This window comes from Sinohyriopsis cumingii, chromosome 13 (genome assembly GCF_028554795.1).
Source record: "Sinohyriopsis cumingii isolate HCF-2022 chromosome 13, ASM2855479v2, whole genome shotgun sequence".
Lineage (NCBI taxonomy): Eukaryota > Metazoa > Mollusca > Bivalvia > Unionida > Unionidae > Sinohyriopsis > Sinohyriopsis cumingii.
Window position 1 is genome coordinate 80,241,844 of NC_142973.1, and position 21,853 is coordinate 80,263,696.

At 34.4% G+C, this 21,853-nt stretch overlaps 1 protein-coding gene across 4 annotated transcripts in view; it reads right to left on the reverse strand.

Moving 5' to 3' along the window:
• Positions 1-1,052: 1,052 nt before the first annotated feature.
• LOC149785889 (uncharacterized) overlaps positions 1,053-21,853 on the reverse strand; it is a 243,980-nt gene continuing 223,179 nt past the window's right edge. For all 4 annotated transcript variants that reach the window (XM_089979881.1, XM_089979882.1, XM_089979883.1 and 1 more), the window contains 4 exons: positions 20,174-20,288; positions 12,199-12,356; positions 9,972-10,095; positions 1,053-1,344 (listed from right to left, as the gene is read on the reverse strand). In XM_089979881.1, the coding sequence (XP_089836007.1) occupies positions 1,218-1,344; positions 9,972-10,095; positions 12,199-12,356; positions 20,174-20,288 (524 nt within the window). In that variant the 3' untranslated portion in view covers positions 1,053-1,217. The remainder of the gene's footprint in view (positions 1,345-9,971; positions 10,096-12,198; positions 12,357-20,173; positions 20,289-21,853) is intronic.

Here is a 21,853-nt window from a genome sequence, read left to right on the forward strand (position 1 = left end):
CCACAAATATAGTTCTATTTATGCATTTTTGGTAGGGATTTAAAGGTAATTGTTTATTCTTGAAAATATGAGTTCAGGGTGTGGTCTTCCATGTGTATTTCAGTGACAGTACACAGTGAGTAATAAGGCCTTGGTGATGATCCAGAAGTGAAATCTGTGTTCTGTTTACATGCTGCTCTGTTGATAGTACAGCCTCTCAAAAAATTCAGGTCAACCTCTGACAAGAACTTCACCGTGAAGTCATCTTTGAAGGTATTTTAGATTAACATATGATTTGTATTGATTTTCACACAGTGGAAAGGTCAGTATTGAGAAACAAATGTAGAGAACATATAGTAAAATTAATTGTGTTCTATGTCCAAATAGGTTATGACTGTAAATGGCAACCATACCATATGATATGACTTAATGACTGGTTTCTAATTGGGGGTTCTCCCTAAAGGTGACACTATGAAAATGGCCAATGTTTATTGTAGGCATAAAAAATTGGCTTCTAGACAGATGGTCCACAGGCATCCAAATCTGTTCTGTATGCAAATCTGACCAAAGAGTCAAAAACTGCTTCCACTGGAATGCATTAGAGGCATCCAAATGCACCTATATATGAAATGAACCAAAGAGTTAAATACCATTTCCATTGGAATGCAGTAGAGGCATCCAAAAACACTTATGTGAGTGTAATGGGTTAAACAAAGTACTTTTTAATTGCATATATATTTTTTTGCATACACATTAATTACTGAAAGGAGAAAATAAGCTTTTCTTAATAATTCCACACTAAAGTACTTAAATACTTGTCCTTTTACAATTTGTGCATGTAACTGATTCCTCCAAACTTTTCTAGTTTAATCACTGTATGAACAAGGTACACATGGTACACTGTAACTTTGACTATATACGAAAAATTTCAGTTCATCTCTCCTGTTTACCTAAATATCCTAACCAGAAAGTCATTTAAACTTTTTCCTCCACAACAGCAGAAATGGTTTGAGGTAGCATTTGAAGATTCCTACATTTCTGCATGACGCGTCTGAATGAAAGTAGATGACACAGAAGATTGGTAATATTTATTTGTCTTCATATCTACATGGAATGATTTGAAAAGTGATAGATTCAAGCATGTACATCAATAAATCAAATTCCTCTATGATAGATGAGGTATGTCGAGCCAGCTGTTATCAGTATATTCCAAGTAAAGGTTACATCTGCTGTCCTCTTTATTCAGGTGTGTAGTCTGGAGGGTAGCTTATCACAAAGCCACTGGGGCACCTGGGTGTTGGGCAACATTTGCCTGGAGCAGGGTCCTGCAGGGTACATACTGCAGGCAGATTCCATTTCAGGCAGCTGAAAAAGGAATAAAATTATTATAAAAATGAGAAAGGATGCATGGCATAGTCTTGATGATTCAAACCTAATTACCCTGAATCATGTGACTATAACATCCATTTTGATCGATTTCAGCATAATATTTAATATGCCTAAGTAAGTTCCTACTGTATTTTTACTCCATTGTCAGGATTCATGGGCAAGACCACATGTCCTGACGGAGTGAAATTGGCTGGGCCAAGTACAACTTTACTATATACATGTCCTGACAGAGTAAAATTGGCTGGGCCAAGTACAACTTTACTATATACATGTCCTGACAGAGTGAAATTGGCTGGGCCAAGTACAACTTTACTATATACATGTCCTGACAGAGTGAAATTGGCTGGGCCAAGTACAACTTTACTATATACATGTCCTGACAGAGTGAAATTGGCTGGGCCAAGTACAACTTTACTATATACATGTCCTGACAGAGTAAAATTGGCTGGGCCAAGCACAACTTTACTATATACATGTCCATGGGCCAAGCAGATGCTGATACGTACCTTGAGAATAAATCTGAGTGTTTCCAAAACTTAACAAATGCCGAAGTTCATCATGACTTTAAAATTTGGCATGAGTCAGTTACATATAACCTGTGTATAATTTGCCTATTTGTCAGTCTAGAAAATGATGCAAAGGACATGACTGTTTGTCTTTCAGTGTTTTATTAAGCACAGGTACTGGATGTTAGCTTTATACTAAAGTGGTTAAATATTGGGAACATATACATTGCAGTCTAATTTACTCATGGTTTCTTAATTGTTTCTGCATTTAAGATAATACTTTTCAGTAATTTTGACATCGTATGGGGAAAGTTTTGCTTTCGATGAGCTATCTTTAAGAGTTAGAACTCCAAAATGTTAAATGACAGAGAATATCAAATTGTTTTTTTCTGGTCAGGGGATGTTACAGTTGCCCCAGGTCACTGGTATTTACATGACTGAAACTTCATTAATACAGTGTTACAGTTGTCCCAGGTCACTGATATTTGCATGACTGAAACTTCATTAATACAAAGTTACAGTTGCCCGTAGGTCACTGGTATTTACATGACTGAAACTTCATTAATAGTGTTACAGTTGTCCCAGGTCACTGATATTTACATGACTGAAACTTCATTAATACAGTGTTACAGTTGTCCCAGGTCACTGATATTTGCATGACTGAAACTTCATGAATACAAAGTTACAGTTGCCCTAAGGTCACTGGTATTTACATGACTGAAACTTCATGCCAAAGGGAAGATGCCAGGTCACTGGTATTTACATGACTGAAACCTCATTAATACAGTGTTACAGTTGCCCCAGGTCACTGGTATTTACACTATTGAAACTTCATTAATACAATGTTACAGCTGCCCCAGGTCAGTGATATTTGCATGACTTAAACTTCATTAATACAATGTCATGCCAAAGGGAAGATGCCAGGTCACTGGTATTTACATGACTGAAACTTCATTAATACAATGCCATGCAAAATGGAAGATGCCATCATATATTTCTGTAAGCATGTAATTACTTTTCATAAGAAAAATGTTGCCAATTTAACATTCCATATTAGTGTTTAATTAGCCAATTCTTACACAATGCATGCTACTGCAATTTTATTTGTAAGGCAGAGAATGTTGAGACAATAGCTGACTGGTCCAAATCTAGTTGGGCTAATGACCTAAAAATATTCCCATCTTAATAAACAATAAGCAATCTTCCTTGTTATGGTGCCCATGTGGAGCTCTCTAAAATTAATCGATCATTAAAAAATGTTGGAGGAAACTGAAACTGATTTTTTTTACTGACATTTTTCTTCTGGAAGGTAATATGGCATGACAGTGTATTAATGAGCTGAACACTGAAAATATCAGTGATCTGGGGAAAGCGAATCGATGTTGGACCTGATGAAGATCATAAACTGTTGACATTCTCTGTCTCTTCTCTCATATCTAACTCTTAAGGATGTGTGATAGCCTGTTAAAAAGGTAAATTATGGTGATGCCTAGATTACTGAAAAGATACATGTATTAGATCATAATATGTAAAGTCTTCTTTTTAGCCATTTCAGTATCAAGCTTGCATCAGGTACATATGGTTCTTTCATAAATAATCAGTGTAGTGGAGAAGTGTATTGTGTTGAGTATAATCAGGACAAGTAACTCTTGCAACTCATTCATCCCAGGAATAACTGCTTGGGAAATTGGAGCCCTACCTTGTGAAAAAATAAGCCATGGGAATAGATTTGTGCGTTTGCATGGATATCATTCCTTTCTTCTTGGTGTGGTAAGAGCAACTGAAATCTTCCATTTTGACTTGTGAAAACAAGAAAGCTAATCCTGATCTGACCATCTATGTCTGCATTAGGTACCACTTAAGACCCTTAATGGGATCCAATCTGTATTAGATACCACTTAAGTGCCCTAATGGGATCCAGTCTGTATTACATACGACTTAAGAGTCCTGATGGAATCCAGTCTGTATTAGGTACCACTGAAGAGCCCTAATGGGATCCAGTCTGTATTAGATACAACTTAAGAGCCCTAAAGGGGTCCAGTCTGTATTAGATACGACTTAAGAATCCTGATGGGATCCAATCTGTATTAGGTATCACTTAAGAAACCTAGTGGGATCCAGTCTGTATTAGATACCACTTAAGATTCCTGATGGGATCCAGTCTGTATTAGGTACCATTTAAGAGCTGTGATGGGATCCAGTCTGTATTAGATACCACTTAAGACCCCTAATGGGATCCAGTCGTATTAGGTACCTCTTAAGAGCCCTGATGGAATCCAGTCTGTATTAGATACCACTTAAGAGCCCTAATGGGATCAGTCTGTATTAGATACCACTTAAGAGCCCTAATGGGATCCAGTCTGTATTAGATACCATTTAAGAGCGCTGATGGGATCCAGTCTGTATTACATACCACTAAATAGTCCTGATGGGATCCAGCTGATGTCTCAGGAAAAGGGTCCAAGGGAGATGACTATTTCAAAACCAAGGGTTGATAACCAAATCAGTGTGATGGAATCATCATGATCTCCAAATAATTTTATATGAATGAGACCCTCACATATTACTGAGGTTATCTTGATTCTGATTGAGATTCTAATTATTCTGGAGTCTATATTTCTGATCCAATTTGATCAAACTTGGAGTATATGCTAATGTCATCAAGACATTGGATAAGTCTCAGAATTAATGCTGGACACATATTAATAAGGTGATGTTATATTTGAATGGCTAAGCCTGCATTCTATCACATACATTGTGTATTATTTTGTGGCATTTGCATGCTATCACATGCATTGTACATTATTTGTTGGCATTTGCATGCTATCACATGCATTGTACATTATTTTTTTGCATTTGCATGCTATCACATGCATTGTACATTATGTTTTGGCATTTGCATGCTATCACATACATTGTGTATTATTTTTTGGCATTTGCATTCTATCACATGCATTGTACATTATGTTTTGGTATTTGCATGCTATCATGGAATGCCTCTCTAGATGTATATAGAGAAGATATAAATATTTTCTTGACTGCCCACTAACGGTAATCTTTTCTTGGCTCCAAAGCCTGACTGTGTCATTAGTCCCATGAAACCATCTGCTCTGAACTGTAGGTAGTTTGGCTCCATTGAAAGGGCATATAACTTGCTCAACCTGTATGCTGAAGTTAATTAAAGCTATCAAGAAACATTTTTGTGTGAGGGTAATTTGATTGAGATTCTGGCAAAAAGATTATCTGAACTGAACCATGACAAAATCCAAGGAAGATTCCACACTGGAAATAGGGCAAGAGTCTTTTGTCCGTTAGGTCAAGATTGGCCAGTAAATCTGGTAAATCTTTGTTGTGGCCAACATCCCCTCTTCCATGTGATGTCTGGGGCCAGCATTTTCTCCTCAGTAGCCAGAGAAAAAGGTCAGCCAGTTGTAGGATTCAGGCTTTCAAAGGTCTCTTGTTGACTTTGCACTAGCCTCTGAACATATGCCACTTTTCCTCATAAAGCCTTCTTACAAGATTATCTCCATATCAAAGGTTTAAATTCTTTCCTTTGCATGGCTTCCTGACAAGAGCAAGGTGTGAAAGAGTTGTAGGTCTGGACAGGGGTGGAATACCTGGGACTGGCTCTTGGAAATGATTCAGGCTGGCTAGAATTTTCCTGGGCAGATCTTTCACTAAATTGAGTAGCTCGTTGACCCAGGATTTGTCCTATCCATCTGAGAGGGGCTATTGGAAACTGGTATTAAGACCATGGGTGCTTGGGGAAAGGTCCACAACCACTTCCAACTGATGGAGAGTGCATTCATAGCCCAGACGTCTGGGTTTGAAACTGGAGAGATGAAGGTGGTCAGTTTGTTGGTCTTAGATTGATATTCAAATACCCCTAAAGCAGGCAAATCTGATGAGAGTCCAATTGTGTACATAAAGGTACATTATCTTTGGCATTTGCATGCTATCACATGCACTGTACATTATTTTTTGGCATTTGCATGCTATCACATGCATTGTACATTATGTTTTGGCATTTGCATGCTATCACATGCATTGTACATTATCTTTGGCATTTGCATGCTATCACATGCATTGTACATTATTCTTTGGCATTTGCATGCTATCACATGCATTGCACATTATTTTTTGGCATTTGCATGCTATCACATGCATTGTACATCATTTTTTGGCATTTGCATGCTATCACATGCATTTTACATTGTCTTTGGCATTTCATATTCTCATGATGCACAACATATTTGAAATTTGTAATTTATATCTTTAGTTTTTAATACGAACTTTCAAAAGTACCCCAATATGCTTTTCTCCAAAAATACTTCTAAACAGATATGTGTTGTGTGACTATGTAGATCACAAATCCATGGTATTCCTGGAAGTTCTTTTCAAACATATCACTCTTTTTGAGGGACACAGTAAGTTATACCAATTTATTCAAAGCACTCCCAGAGGCACAGTGTAACTTTGAGTGATGAAAATAAAAGAAGCAAGAGTTGAACACTGGTTATGGATGTGAATCACAAAGTCAATCCTACACTGGTAGGGGGAATAACCCTTTTAATACTCAAGCCCAATCAGACAACCAGTTGTTTGGAAATGGAAATTAGTTCATTCATTGGTGTATCAGGATGAGTGGATGCAGTGACACTGGTCAGTCTTCACTTTGGTGGTGCTCTACAGTTTCATATTTTGCATAGGGTTAGAATTTTAAAGAGAAAGAATTTCCCTAGGTTTCCTCACTGGTTATACTGGCTACTTAAAAAAAGACCTTGCATATCTTGGGTATTGTTCAAAGAACCTTTAATTCCCTTTATTTGGTTATGATTGATGGGAGTAATATGTGTTATAGAATATACAGATTGGCCTTACTCCAGATGTGCATCTTTCAAAAACTGCTAGCTCCGCTTGGTCATTTTCACTTCCTGGAGTTCAGAGGTAAATTGCAAAAAAAGACTTTTTTACATTTAATATATGTAGTAATTCATCCATTGCAATTTCAGAAGCTGGTACAGTGTGACCCTGCTACAGCACGCTCAATTATAACACAAATCCGGATATAACATGGTTGCGGCATGGCTCCCAATATTTTTTATACATTTTTTTCATGCATATGAAAAATATTCTTTCTTAAAAGTATGAAAAAAACGTAACAAATTTCGTTTTGGGGAAGAGATTGCAAAATCAGACTTTATTTTCCTTTTTGGCAACAAAATATACCATCTGGCAATTTTTTTTATTGGTGACATTGTTGGCTGTTTAAACTTGTATTTACAACCATTGGTGTGGAGTGGAGAAATTCAGAGGCCCAATGAAAGGAAGCCAAAAACTTTATAAAAAATGCACTGAAATTTATCTATTGTTACATAAACAATTTCTTTGTTGATATTGACAAACTATCTTAACAGTGCATTTTTATATCATAATCCGCTTATGTTGACAGTACTGTATGTTGTTAGAGATCCACTTTTTTGTTGTTGCCATTTATGGTAGTGGAGATCAACCGGATGAGGCATTATCTCACAATTTATCTTCAGTCGAATTCTTGGCTGCTCGCTAGTAATTAATATATTTACATAGACTGACATTTGTGAGTGGATGGTAAGTAAAACTCCTCTTCTTTCCACTCGGAACTAAATCCTTCAGAACACCCACATTTTCTTTACTAATCCTTGCCGTCAGACCAGAACACCTGCAGCTCTATTGTCCATTGACCCTTTGTTAAATTTCTGATGCATGAGTGGAAGGCAGCATCACTCTGCTACCACAAATGTAAAAAAAAAAAAAATACCTTACTTGTTGGTCTATTCAGTAGGCACGGAGGAACTGTAACTACGATCAACCAAACAATGGCCAATTCCTTTTTTTAAAAATGTACCCAGATAAAATAGTTTGCTGAAATTTCGAAGGAAACATTACCTTTGAAGCACCAACTGTTATGAAAACATACTAAGCAAATGGAAAAAAATCAATCCCAATCATGCAATACAGTTATTTGATGTTGCCACCACAATAAGAAACAGGCATTTGTTTGGTTCTCCAAAGCTGTCCTTTAATGGCAACTTCAATAATTCATGCACCCTTCATCAAAGAAAGCCAACTACAATCTTCAATAAAAACAAAGAATTTTTCTTCAAAGGAAGTCAGTACCAAACCTAAAAAAGCAATGGAATCTGATGAATATTTTCATTTTCCAATGTGACTGGAACATGTTTACTGTGCTGTAAAAGTTTCCTTTTTGCAGGGAAAATGTTTGTTCTTACGAATGCTACAAACGGCGGCTTAAAATGCAAGCTAACTTTTACCAACTTGAGACGTACTGAAAAGTAAATGTGCTTCATCATTCTTTACATAATTGTGTTTATCCATTGAATTTAGACTTATATGACCTGTGACATAATTATTGAATATTTTAAATCTCTGTGTGTGCATATTTTCGATGGAATCACTTGTATTGTGGATTCAATGTATACGATGGGATTCGCAGGTGAGTACACGGTGTTTATACTCTATTCATGCTATACATAAAACATGTGTGTGTGTGTGTATATATATATATATATATATATATATATATATATATATATATATATATATATATATATATATATATATATATAAACAGTATACACATATATGTACCAATCTGTGGTTCTCTAAAATAAAGTAAAATATTATATATGCTTTCTCTGTTTTCACTACAGGTGTATTTCCCATTTAATATGCTTCGATTTAAGATGGTAACTGTGCCAATGAAGCACATATTTTACTGCCCACATTATCACCTCTCCCCACCCACAAATTAGTTGGGGTACATGCATCATTTTCTTAAGCTATCTGACCTGGTTGCTTTAAACAGGGTTTGGTTCATAATATGGTCAGGTTCTATGGCTCCCAACTACCATGTTATAGCGGGATCACACTGTTTTGTCTAGTTGGGCAAAATTCATTTTCCCTAATTTAATAGGTGTTAAAGATAGTGTACTTTAGACTAATTCAGGCTGATTTTTTTAGCATAAGGGAGCAGTCAATTTAGTTATCAGTGTGCTTAGATTATGTACAATTTCCATGAGTACAATATCCAAAGAAATGTCAGTCACATTACATCAAAGTAGCATAGCGGCATGCCAATAATCTCTCCACTGTGCATGTTTTAAATGCAAACAACTTCTCCTTACATACATCACTCTCTCAAAAGTACATTATAACTGGTGAGCGCCCCCTTTACTGGATAAGGTTTTTATATACCATTTTAAAAAATGCAAAACTGACTTTAAAGTCATATATTTTTTGCTGAAAATTTTCAGATGTAAGTGAAGATAACTAAATAACATACTGTACATTTTGTTTAGAACTTTCTTTTCAAAGCAATTTTTCTTCTATTTGCAACATTTATTTTGCCTCCTGTATATAAAATTATGAAATGTGTGGAATTTTACACCTTATAAGATGGTGAAAAAAATATTAAAAATCATAAACGCCAATGCAATTTTGTTAAATTTAATTGTGTAAGAATTGGAGAGAAACAAGAACAAATCCTTACTGTAAAGTCGATAATGCTATTCATTTTGTTCAATTATTTTTATTCCAAACTAAATTCTGAAGTAAAAACAGAGTTCTGGGGGATTTATTTTGTTTCAATTTTAGGAATGCAGCTGAATTTCACAATACTATGAACACATCAAGCCTCACTAAATTGGCAAATCTTTGAGCAGTGAAGTTCTCAAAATCTCTAATATCAAACTGTTTATAAAGTTCCAAGTCCAAAATACCAATTAACTAGTTATCATCCACTCATTTTATTTTGATATAGTCAAGATCATGATCCCCACAACCTAAAACATTAATGATACCCACAAAAATGTCTATATTTTCAGCAAAAGAGGCTTCCATAATCACTGCCATCATTTGCCACTTGAGTACTTTCTGCTATGTTGATGTCTGTATGTTCGAAATTCATGTTTGAAATAAAATTTTATTTTCAAGCAACCATTTATCATCATCTTTTGGTGATCTGGAGCCCATTTTCAGCTACTAAGGACTGCATAAAAATTATGTTCTTTGAATAAGAAGCCATTAGTCACTTACAAATCCTGACAGGTGTACAGTCCCGTTTGTCCATTTGTACATGTGCATCGGTATTTACAGCCATCCTTCCAGGTCTGGCCCTGCTGGTATACTATGTTTCCATAGAGACAGCCCGCACCAGTCCCTGGGGTAACATACACAGAGATATAATTACAACACTGATTGCAAAAATGTGCTCTGTTTTCCAGAGAGAGAAAAGTTTAGTCCATTTTAATATTTCTTATCATTTGTCATATTATGAAACAAAATAAATAGATTCAGACACCTGTCAACTGAATACATATTTGACATTTTGGATGGTTACCATTTATACTTCATTAACCAATTAAAACAGATTATTGGCATCCTTGACTACTATTTATACTTCATTAGCCAATTAAAACAGATTACTGGCATCCTTGACTACTATTTATACTTCATTAGCCAATTAAAACAGATTACTGGCATCCTTGACTACTATTTATACTTCATTAGTCAATTAAAACAGATTACTGGTATCCTTGACTACTATTTATACTTCATTAGCCAATTAAAACAGATTACTGGCATCCTTGACTACTATTTATACTTCATTAGTCAATTAAAACAGATTACTGGCATCCTTGACTACTATTTATACTTCATTAGCCAATTAAAACAGATTACTGGTATCCTTGACTACTATTTATACTTCATTAGCCAATTAAAACAGATTACTGGCATCCTTGACTACTATTTATACTTCATTAGTCAATTAAAACAGATTACTGGCATCCTTGACTACTATTTATACTTCATTAGCCAATTAAAACTGATTACTGGCATCCTTGACTACTATTTATACTTCATTAGTCAATTAAAACAGATTACTGGCATCCTTGACTACTATTTATACTTCATTAGTCAATTAAAACAGATTACTGGCATCCTTGACTACTATTTATACTTTATTAGTCAATTAAAACAGATTACTGGCATCCTTGACTACTATTTATACTTCATTAGCCAATTAAAACAGATTACTGGCATCCTTGACTACTATTTATACTTCATTAGCCAATTAAAACAGATTATTGGCATCCTTGACTACTATTTCAGCTCAAATACCTTTAACAAATTGCCTTCTCAGCAAATTGGTGACAAGCAGTGAATTAAATAGCATCAGCTTTTGCATGTTTGCCATCCTACTGTTTACGTGGAAGAATTATTATTCAATGGGTCCATGAATTTTTGTTTAAATGGAATGTTTGTTTACATGGAAGAATTATTCAACAGGTCAATTAATTTTTGGTGTTCAAAAACAAAGAAAGTCACAAAAATGGTACCATTACAAAAGACTGACTTCACAGTACTGAATTTGAATCAGATTTCTCATGGTTTTATGTTAAAAGTTTTTTAACACGAAGTCTAAGGCTGATATTAATTTGATCTAGAACTTGATCAAAATCCCAGCTGTTAGCCATGTTCTTTAGCTGGTGGACTAATCCAGTTAAGTGGATAATATTTAGGAAGTATATGAGGATTTATTGATGTCATTTGTGGATTCTTAGGTGGATATACAAAAGGCGAATATTATTCTGACAATAATTGGGAAATAATGAAACAACTGTTTTGTTGTTTACTCTGGTAACTATAGTGACCACAGCACTCTATCACCCTAGCAGTATTTCAGCATAACATGGTCCCTTTTAAGGTGGTAATTGTCAAGGCTCTCATTTCATTATGTAGTAAAATTATATACATAATGCACTTCATTATAATGCAATCTCACTTACAATGCAATATATTCAATTGCTCTCAGTAATATGGGAATACTGTATATGTATCTTGTACTTCCTTTAAAGAGTCTCACTTGCAATTATGTATACAGTCTCACTTGTAATTATGTATAGTCTCACTTGTAATTATGTATACAGTCTCACTTGTAATACAGTCTCACTTGTAATTATGTATACAGTCTCACTTGTAATACAGTCTCACTTGTAATTATGTATACAGTCTCACTTGTAATTATGTATACAGTCTCACTTGTAATACAGTCTCACTTGTAATTTTGTATACTCTGTGGCATTAAAATAAGGTTTACTGTATATTATATATTTTGCAAGTAATAACTGCTGCATATCAATCATTAACATTTATTACAGTCCACTCCCCCATTTACATCTGCTGCATTTTAATTGGATTGCTTTCAGGTTTAATAGAGCAGGACTGAAGTTTACAGGATGATGATTTTCAGGATGCTCACCTGAAATACCTGTCCCACTTGTTCCATTTCCAGATCCTGATCCAAACGTCCCTGTTCCCATCCCATTTCCAGTACCAGAGCAGTCAGGTTTAGCACAACACTCCCCTAGTGGTGTTTTCAACACACAGCCATTAGGTAGGCTGGTGTATGTAGGACAACTGTGGAGAAATAAAGCATAGTAAATATTGTGTATTATAGATTTAACACATGACTCTCCTCATGGTGCTGTCTACTCACATGACAGGTTAGTATATGTGGGACTAGTGTGGTAGACAAAATTTGACATCTTAGAATACCATCAAATATTTAGAATGGGTTGTATATCAAGTACTGTATAACCCGTATCTGTGAAAACCTTCATATACTAGATACCTATTCATAATGGAAATCCTTATATAAACGTCCTTTAATTAGCAGGCAGGTTTATTTTAAAGTAATGTTTATAACAGACATTATGACCTAACACATGCATAGTTTTGCCTCTCTTGCAGCTTGCCAAAGACACCATCAAATCTACACAGACTTTTGATGCCTAGTTTGCCAGTGGCACTATTAAATGTACAGATTTGTGATGCCCAGTTTGCCACAGGCACTGTCAAATGTACATATCTGTGATGCCCAGTTTGCCACAGGCACTATCAAATGTACATAGATTTTTGATGCTCAGTTTGCCACAGGCACTACTGAATGTAAAGATTTGTGATGTCCAGTTTGCTGCAGGCACTATTGGATGTACAGAGATTTGTGATGCCCAGTTTGCTTGAATGTACAGAGTTGTGATTCCCAGTTTTCCACAGGCAATATTGAATGTACATAGATTTGTCATGCCTACTTTGCCACAGGAACTAAAGAGTTACACAGATTTGTGATGTCCAGTTTGCCACAGGCACTATATAATTACACAGATTTGTGATGCCCAGTTTGCCACAGGCACTATTGAATTACACAGATTTGTGATGCCCAGCTTGCTTTGGCAGTAAACTACTCAGAAGACAATTGCCATTTTCAAAGTAGGTCACAGTCTGCTTAGCATTTGTAACAGCTGTAATTTCAATTCAGTCATATCAAACGTAGTACAGTTTTGCCAAAAAAAAACAAAATGTTGCATTGAATGTCTTTTAAATTAAATAGTTTGTGAGTAAGTATAGGTGACTAGATCTGACTAATATTTAGTATAACTATGTCAACAATGTTCTCAATTAAAGTTCTTACATATCAAGGTACAATGTGTAATATCAAGGTAAAATGTGCATTATCAAGGTACAATGTGTAAAATCAAGATAAAATGTGTATTATCTAGGTACAATGTGTAATATCAAGGTACAGTGTGTATTATCAAGGTATAGTGTGTAATATCAAGGTACAGTGTGTATTATCAAGGTATAGTGTGTAATATCAAGGTACAGTGTGTATTATCAAGGTATAGTGTGTATTATCAAGGTATAGTGCAGACTATCAAGGTACAATGTCTAGTATTATTATCAAGGTACAATGGGTTATATCAAGGTACAAATGGTTACACTTACTTCAATGAAGGAAATTTCATGAAAGGTCCATAATGCATATGAAGTTATTTACTCCCTGTACATGTTGACAATTTATATTTTCAACAATCACCGTTGATGACACAAACAAGTGTTAAAAACATTGAACATTGTGCCTGTGACCTTTGACCTTATGACCAAGATTTAAAGTTGTAGTGCAAGTTGATGCATTAACATTTTCAATGCAATTATAATCTAATTTCTAAGTATTATACATTTCATTTCACTGCTTTAATTTTAATTCTTACTGAAATTAATTGAACAGGAAATCATTTTCAGAAGGAATCCCAGCTGTTATTCCTACAGACTTTTACTTTCTTTGAATTTTATGCAACATTTAGACTGCTAATTGAATGAGTTCTGTATCACACTGAAAATACTGCTCTGAATAATGAGGACACCTCTATATAAGACAATTTTCTCATTCCATATATACAGGTTTCACTTTAATTTAGATTCTTCTTGCGTGTAAAATAACAGCTTCACTTGATTATCCAAACGAATTTTGAAACTCTGTTATATCTAGACAGTTGCATGCCTCCTTCTGAATATATAGAGGATATTTGCTTGAAACAAGTGAATAACAGATATATTTCATCGAGCGGATGAAAAACTCAGTATTTTCACAAGTGGCAAAGCCACGAGTGAAAATACTAGACTTTTTCACCCACGAGATGAAATGTACCAGTTATTCACTCGTTTCAAGCAAATATTTTTTTATTTTATGCTCACATAAGTTAGCTACCTAAAGTTTGTGACAGTGAATAAGCAGATTTCTTAGGTAATGTCAGCTGTTTACCGTACATGTTCTGCTGTACTATGTGTACCTGCACACAAAATTAGTTCCTCATCAGATTGATAAAAATGAACTGATATTTCCAGAATAAAAAACTTCAAGTTACAAGGATAACAGACAGGGATTATTAATAATGACAATGACATGTACATAAGGAAAAAGTAGTTCACTGACAGAAAATCAAAGGGAGGTAAGTCTGCTCTGACCCCAAAAAAGTAGTTCCTCTACTGAAAAAATTGTTATTTTTTCACTACAGTGAAATATCAATATTATTTTAATTAGAAAATCAAGTAATTCACTGCTTAGCATAAAATAAAATCATAGTATATGCTTTTGTAATCACATGAAATCTTGAATATCTGTTGTTGTTTTTTCATCATTCCGGATGGATTTGGAGAAGCAATGTTTCCATTATAGCTAATGCAAATTGAATAAATGATTAAAATATAATATTATTTTATAAAGCAATTTTAACTCAAAGTTCAGTTTACAAGACCTTTCCTTCCTTTGATCTTCTCTTGATTACCCAACCCCTAGAAGGAAATACATATAGTCACCTTTGATCAGACAGAATGGATCACAAACACAACACAATAATTAATATATCAGACCTATCTCTTTGATGCATGTACTTGTCTTGCCAGAACAATGGATTTACCATGAAAATTGCCATACCACCATGTTGGCTAATGCTGCGCATCAGGTAATTCTGTGCAACAATACCTCATTTCTGTAAACATTTGGATCACATGTTTTGGGTGGTTAAAAAGCCATCTTGTATCAAGAAAGAATGATCGTACTTTAATTAAGAAAAGTGATATTCATAAAGTGTACAAAAATATTACACATTTCAACTCGAAATGCATATGAAAATGTGATTTCTAAATGTCAACATGAAGACCCACTCCGTGACCTTCTTGAATCTGTAACCCAGAAAATCCTACTTACTATGTATCTTTTAAAATCATACAAATAAATACATTACTTAAATGAAGGAAATGTTTACCTTAAAAAATTCTGCATTATAATCCAAGTTTCCAATTTTGTAAGAAGTTGTCCCACACATACAAAATTGTCTGCTACCCAACGTGTCAACTTGCTGTTAGAACGGGGTTCTCAAGAAATTCTCCAGCCTATAGCCTGTTTCTGAATTCTTTAGTAATTTTTCTCCATAAACAAGATGTTGTAAACACATTACATCCTACTCATTGTTGTTTCTCTTCCACATAATAGCTTATTTTTTTTATAAAATGCTGACCTTTACTAATTTTTTTACAAGAACGGTTTAGTTTGCTTAATATCTCTTGCCATTTATTGGCATTGTTATACTGAATTTGATAAAACTGGCTTTAAACCTGACCTAATTATTCAACTGAACTGTGGACAGAAACAGTCGAAAATAATGTATCTCATTTCTATAGCCCGATGGATAAACATTGCATCTTTTCAAAACTGTACGCAAAATAGGCCAACATATTGAGAGTCATGAAAACATGGGGGTGGTACCCCATGCATTCAAAATTAATAGTATTTTGAGTAGAATATTCTGGTGACAATTTCTTCTTTTCAAATGGTAAGCATTGCAGTATTTTATTTTCATCAATCAAACAAATTCCGGTATGTGTTTTACTTCAATACTGGAGATGGAAACCTTATGTGCACAGAAATGCCAGACCACATTGATTTCATGAATATTATGCTACATAATTTGTACAGGCCAAATAATCAGAAGAGTACAGGCAAAGAATCATGAATATAGAGGTCAGAGGTGCTGGCCAAGAAACCACAAAGGTACAGGCAAATGATGACAATGTAACATGCAAAATCATCACTAGTACAGCCAAATACTTACAAACAATTACAGGCATTATCACAAAGGTACAGTCAAATAATTAGAATGGTACCAGTCAAAACAAAATACTGGCCAAATAGTCACAGTTATAACGGCCAAAGTACAGGCCAAATAGTCACAATTATAAGGGTCAAAGTACAGGCCAAATAATCCCGATGGTACAAGACAAATATTATTATTATTATTATTATTATTATTATTATTTAAGGTGAATATTTGAAATAGAATGTATGAAACTAATTTCAGTAAGCAAAGCTTAAGGAAGCCTTGGCAAAAACAATACCAGGTCCTGCATGTCAAGCCAATAACAATAATAATAAAAATAATGCTTTAGTCAAGGACTATTCTCCCTTGAGGCCATTTAAGGAGAGTATAGCAATGCACATTATACAAAGATAGCAATAATTACTGTTTATTTTATTATGTTTAGTATTAAAATACTAAATTCCATTATCTATTAGAAGCACATACATGCTCATGATATCTCTTCTTAAATACTCTAATATTTTCAGCAGATTTTACATGTAGTGGAAGCTTGTTCCACATAACTGTACCAGAGTATTGGAAGCTCTTTTTAAATTGTTCTCTTCTTGGTTTTGGTGGTGGAAGGTTTCCATGTGATATTGATCTCAACTGGTATTGTGTTGAAAAAGGCCTGAATAAGTCCTGAAGATACTCTGGTGCAGTTCCATGTAGACATTTATATAATAGAACTGCCTTGTGAAAACCTATCCTGTCATATATTGTGAACCATTTGAGTTCTGTAAATAATGCTTTTGAGGGATGATCAATAGATGCATCTACAATTATGTGTGATGCTCGTTTCTGAAGTTTATAAATCCTGTCAAGCTCAGATTTAGCACAGTTTCCCCATACATTTGAACAATAATCCATTGTTGGAAGAATATATGACTTGTAGTATAGACTGTGAGTTTCCATAGGTAAGTATTTCTTGATTCTGCTGAGTAGGGCAATTTTGGATGACAGTACTTTACAAATCTTATCAATATAGTCATTACATAATAAATTATTATCTACGGTCACACCTACAAGCTTTTCATGTTTGACATTTTCTAATGGATGATTATTTATTGCAAGAGATAGTTTTGGGTTCCCTGACTTCTGTAGCTTTTTTGATGTCCCCAAAATCATACATTTTCTTTTACCTTCATTAATTATCATCCTATTTTGTTGTGCCCAGTTTCGGACTCTAATAAGGTCTGAGCTTAATCTCATTTGGATAACTTCAATATCAGAACTAGATGTATACATGTTTGCATCATCTGCAAACTAATCTGTATTTGTGGAATCATTCTTTAATAGTAGATCATTGATATAGACAAGGAAGAGGGGAGGGCCTAAAACTGAGCCTTGAGGGACCCCTGAACGCATTGTGCGAGTTTGAGAGCTAATATTGCCAATGCTTACTTGTTGAGACCTTTTGTTTAGGTATGATCTGAACCTGTTTAAAGAAGGATTGTCAAACCTGTAACAGTTCAACTTTTGCAGCAGAATTTCATGATCAACAAGATCAAAGGCTTTCTTGAAGTCAAGGAAAACAATCCCAGTCATATGTCCATTATCCATTTTGTTAAGCATAAGATCAATTAATTTGGTAAGTTCTGTTTGGCATGTGTGGTACTTTCTAAATCCTGATTGTGCTTTATGAAATGGAGAGTATGCTGCCAAAAATGTATAGACCTTGCTTGGCTACATGCTTTTCAAATAATTTTGACAATACAGGTAGAATTGATATTGGTCTGTAATTCCCTGGATCCTCCTTTTCTCTGTTCTTAAAGATAGGTGTAACCTTTGCACATTTCAGTGTTTCTGGAAAATTACCACTCAATATACTTAAGTTAATGATATGACTTGTTGACTTTGTTATTACTGGTGCCACAATTTTAAGAATTCTTGGACCAATCCCATCCAATCCAGAGGATTTATTAATATTCACCTTAATTAGCATATCAAAAACATCAGCTTCACTAACATTAGCTACTGAAAAATAATTATCATCAGGAATTTTAGCTATTATAAATAAAAGAAGAGCATCGAGTTCACTTGGGATGTTAGTCTGGTTCTGAATACTGTTACTGGAGATGCTTATGAAGAAATTGTTGAATATTTCCACAGTATCTTGTACAGATGTTCCTATATCATCATTTTTCTTAAGTCTAGAGGGAAGACAACTGTTCTTGGGTGGGTTCAGCTCTTTTAGATGCTTCCACAATGTTTTGGTACTCTTACTTTCATCAATAGCCTGTTTATAGTAGTTCTCTTTTGCCTTATCTATCAGGTACTTAGTTTTATTCCTCCACTTTCTATAGCTTTTTATGTCTTTTATCTTGTGGAAATTATCTCTTAGGTGCCTGGCCTCATTGGGTGTAATTTGGTGTTTAACCCTTTTTGTTTTAATCGGGGCATGCTTGTCTAAGGCTGCATTGAACATCCGATACCATTTGTCTAAGGCAGTGTTTACATCAGCTATATTGCAGACTGCACCATTGGTCTTTAGGTGAAGATGAACTTGCAATATAATGTAATATTCACAAAATTAATCTTTGACAAGCAGGACTATGCACATTGCATACTATGTATTGAACTCCTATTCCTAAGGCTGTCAAGAAAATCAAGGGTGAATATAGGACACACGGTACTAATAGTTTGGAAAAATGGGAACCAGCTTGGAAATGGGTGAACATAAAATAGGGTATATATGGGTTTGGCTGACCATAAGGCCCAGTCCTGCATGTTAAGCCTTGGCAAAAACAAGGCCTGGTCTTGCATGTGAAGCCTTGGCAAAAACAAGGCCAGGTCCTGCATGTGAAGCCTTGGCAAAAACAAGGCCTGGACCTGCATGTGAAGCCCACAATCAAAGCATTGCTGTTAAATTCTGGAGTATGTTGATAATCCATCAACAGGTTTTGTGAATATAAGCACACCAAAAAAACCCCACTTTATTCAAAACCTTTACACAAATTTTCCATAACTGACTTTGATCCCAGTGTCAATGGGGTAAGCAGTGTAATGCAGAATTAACTGTCTTAGGTTCATAATTATTCATCCCAAGTATGAAGAAAATTCAACAAGGGGTTTAGGAAATGTCAGCATATTGAACAAATTTAATCAAAAACTGAGCAAATGTTTTTTTATGACAGTGACCTTGAGCCCAAGGTCAAAAAGGCAAGTTAGCATGTTGTGGAATAAATTGTCTTCATAATGATTCAAGCATGATGAGACAAAAAAAGGAGAAAATATAAACAGATGAAAGTTTTGAATCAAAACCTTGACACAAACTTTCAATAATTAATTCTTGACCCCAAGGTACCTGGGGTTAATAGTATATTGTGGTAAATGAAATGTTGTTTTATGGGTACATATAATGTTGTTATCTCATTGGTACTTCTTAAAGTGATGAAGATCACAATTCAGGATAGTTCCCAATAGAACCTCTTTAAGCTATGAAGGAAATAGTACCAAAAAAAATAAATTTAAGATTGAATCCACAAAGTAATTGTAAACTTTTGACTATTAATACAAGAGGCTATCCTGGAAAATATATATCTATAAAAATGATGACTCATACTTATCATGTCTGCACTCTCCTGCAAGTTATCAGCAATAAATAAAATTATTTATATACACTAAAAGTCATTAAAAACAAACATTTTTTTGAGATATATATCCATCAGGTATACAGTTAAGTCTATGCTGCAATTGTTTGTTTGAAGTTAAATAAAAAACAGATTAAACTAATATTGAAGACTGATTAGTTTGTACCTTGTACTGCAGACATAGTAACCCGTCTGTCCATTCACACAGGTGCAGTTTTGGCAGCCATCATTCCACTTCTCCCCACTTGCAAAATAACGTCCCTTGAACAAACAACCACCACCTGAGACAGACAGACAATCATATATACAGTCACAGACACCAAACAACTAATTCAGTAGTAGTGTATAAGTATTGATAGGGTTTCAACAGGATAATAATGGAGATTATACAGTGCCAAGTAAGATTAGGGTATTACAACTCTATGGTCTTTAATTAAGTAAAAGAAAAAAGTACAATCCAACAAATTTTGTAAAATTCAACAAATAATTTATTTCCCTAGAGTACAAAGTGAATTTTTTTAAAAACCTAAGGTTTTGCAAATTAAATCCCAAATAGTCCAAAAAGTCCTATTACAAGTCCTAATGAATAGTTTTAATTAAATTCCAGTGATGTTCAAAATAAGATTCCACAATGATGGCATTGATATGCTTGTAGTCTTGAATGACTAATGTACCAGTAGTCTGAATTGTGATGATGTATTAACATTGTTCCAATTAATCACAATCATATAATCCAATAGGTCCTTATTTGAATCCACTATAATTCTAAGTTAATAATTCTACCCAAGTTTATTATTTAAGAGCACTTTGTATTTTCAGTGAATGGATTACTTGAATAAATAAATTCCCAGAATCAAATGCTGAATACAAAATGATTCTGCTTCAAGATCATACAGCAAGAATGAGTAATTTCAAGATGAACAAGATTATAAAGCCCTCTACTGACCAAGGTCACAATTAGCATTTTCTGAAAATACTATGACTTTATGGAATTTTCCATTCTAGAACACTCTGTGTTGTTTACAATATAAAATTTGTTACTAAAATTATAATAAGAATGTGATAAATATCAGATAGGCTAGGTATTTTTTTTATTGGGAATACCAATATCCTAGACCCAAACCAAATAAACAAGTTTACCTCAGTCTAATGATAATGATCTGAATGTTTAACCAACACTCCAAGGGAAATATTAACCATGTATTATTTGTTTATAAAATAAAAATAACATCAGTGTCTCTTGTCAGGAAAACAGTGAACTTGATTTTGGACAAGGTCATGTCCAAAATGCAATTAAGCATAACACATAATGATGGAGGAAAAAACTAAACAAAAAACAATACAAATTAAATATAATAACTTAGGGATCATGAATAAGGCACATAAAACAAAATAATCACCAAAAAGAGTAAAATCCTTAAAATCTAAATTAAAATTCTCAATATAAATTGCACTCTTTTAAAACATATATGACCCTCTTAGCAGGAACATTATCACTGGACACAATCCAGAGCAAACATGTTGCCTCCATTAGTCCCATTTTACAGGAGGGCTTCTTAAGCCTATAGGGGCACTCACCAGTTATTATCCACTTTTGAGAGAGTGGCATATGCAAGGTGAAGTTGTTTGCATTTGAAACATGCACATTGGAGAGAATGATGGCATATCTCAATGCTACTTTGATGTAATGTGGCTGACATTTCTTTGGATATTGTACTCATGGAAATTGTACATAATCTAAGCACACCTATAACTAAAATGACTGTTCCCTTGTGCTAAAAAAATCAACCTGAATTAGTCTAAAGTACACTATCTTTAGCACCTATTAAAATAGGGAAAATAAATT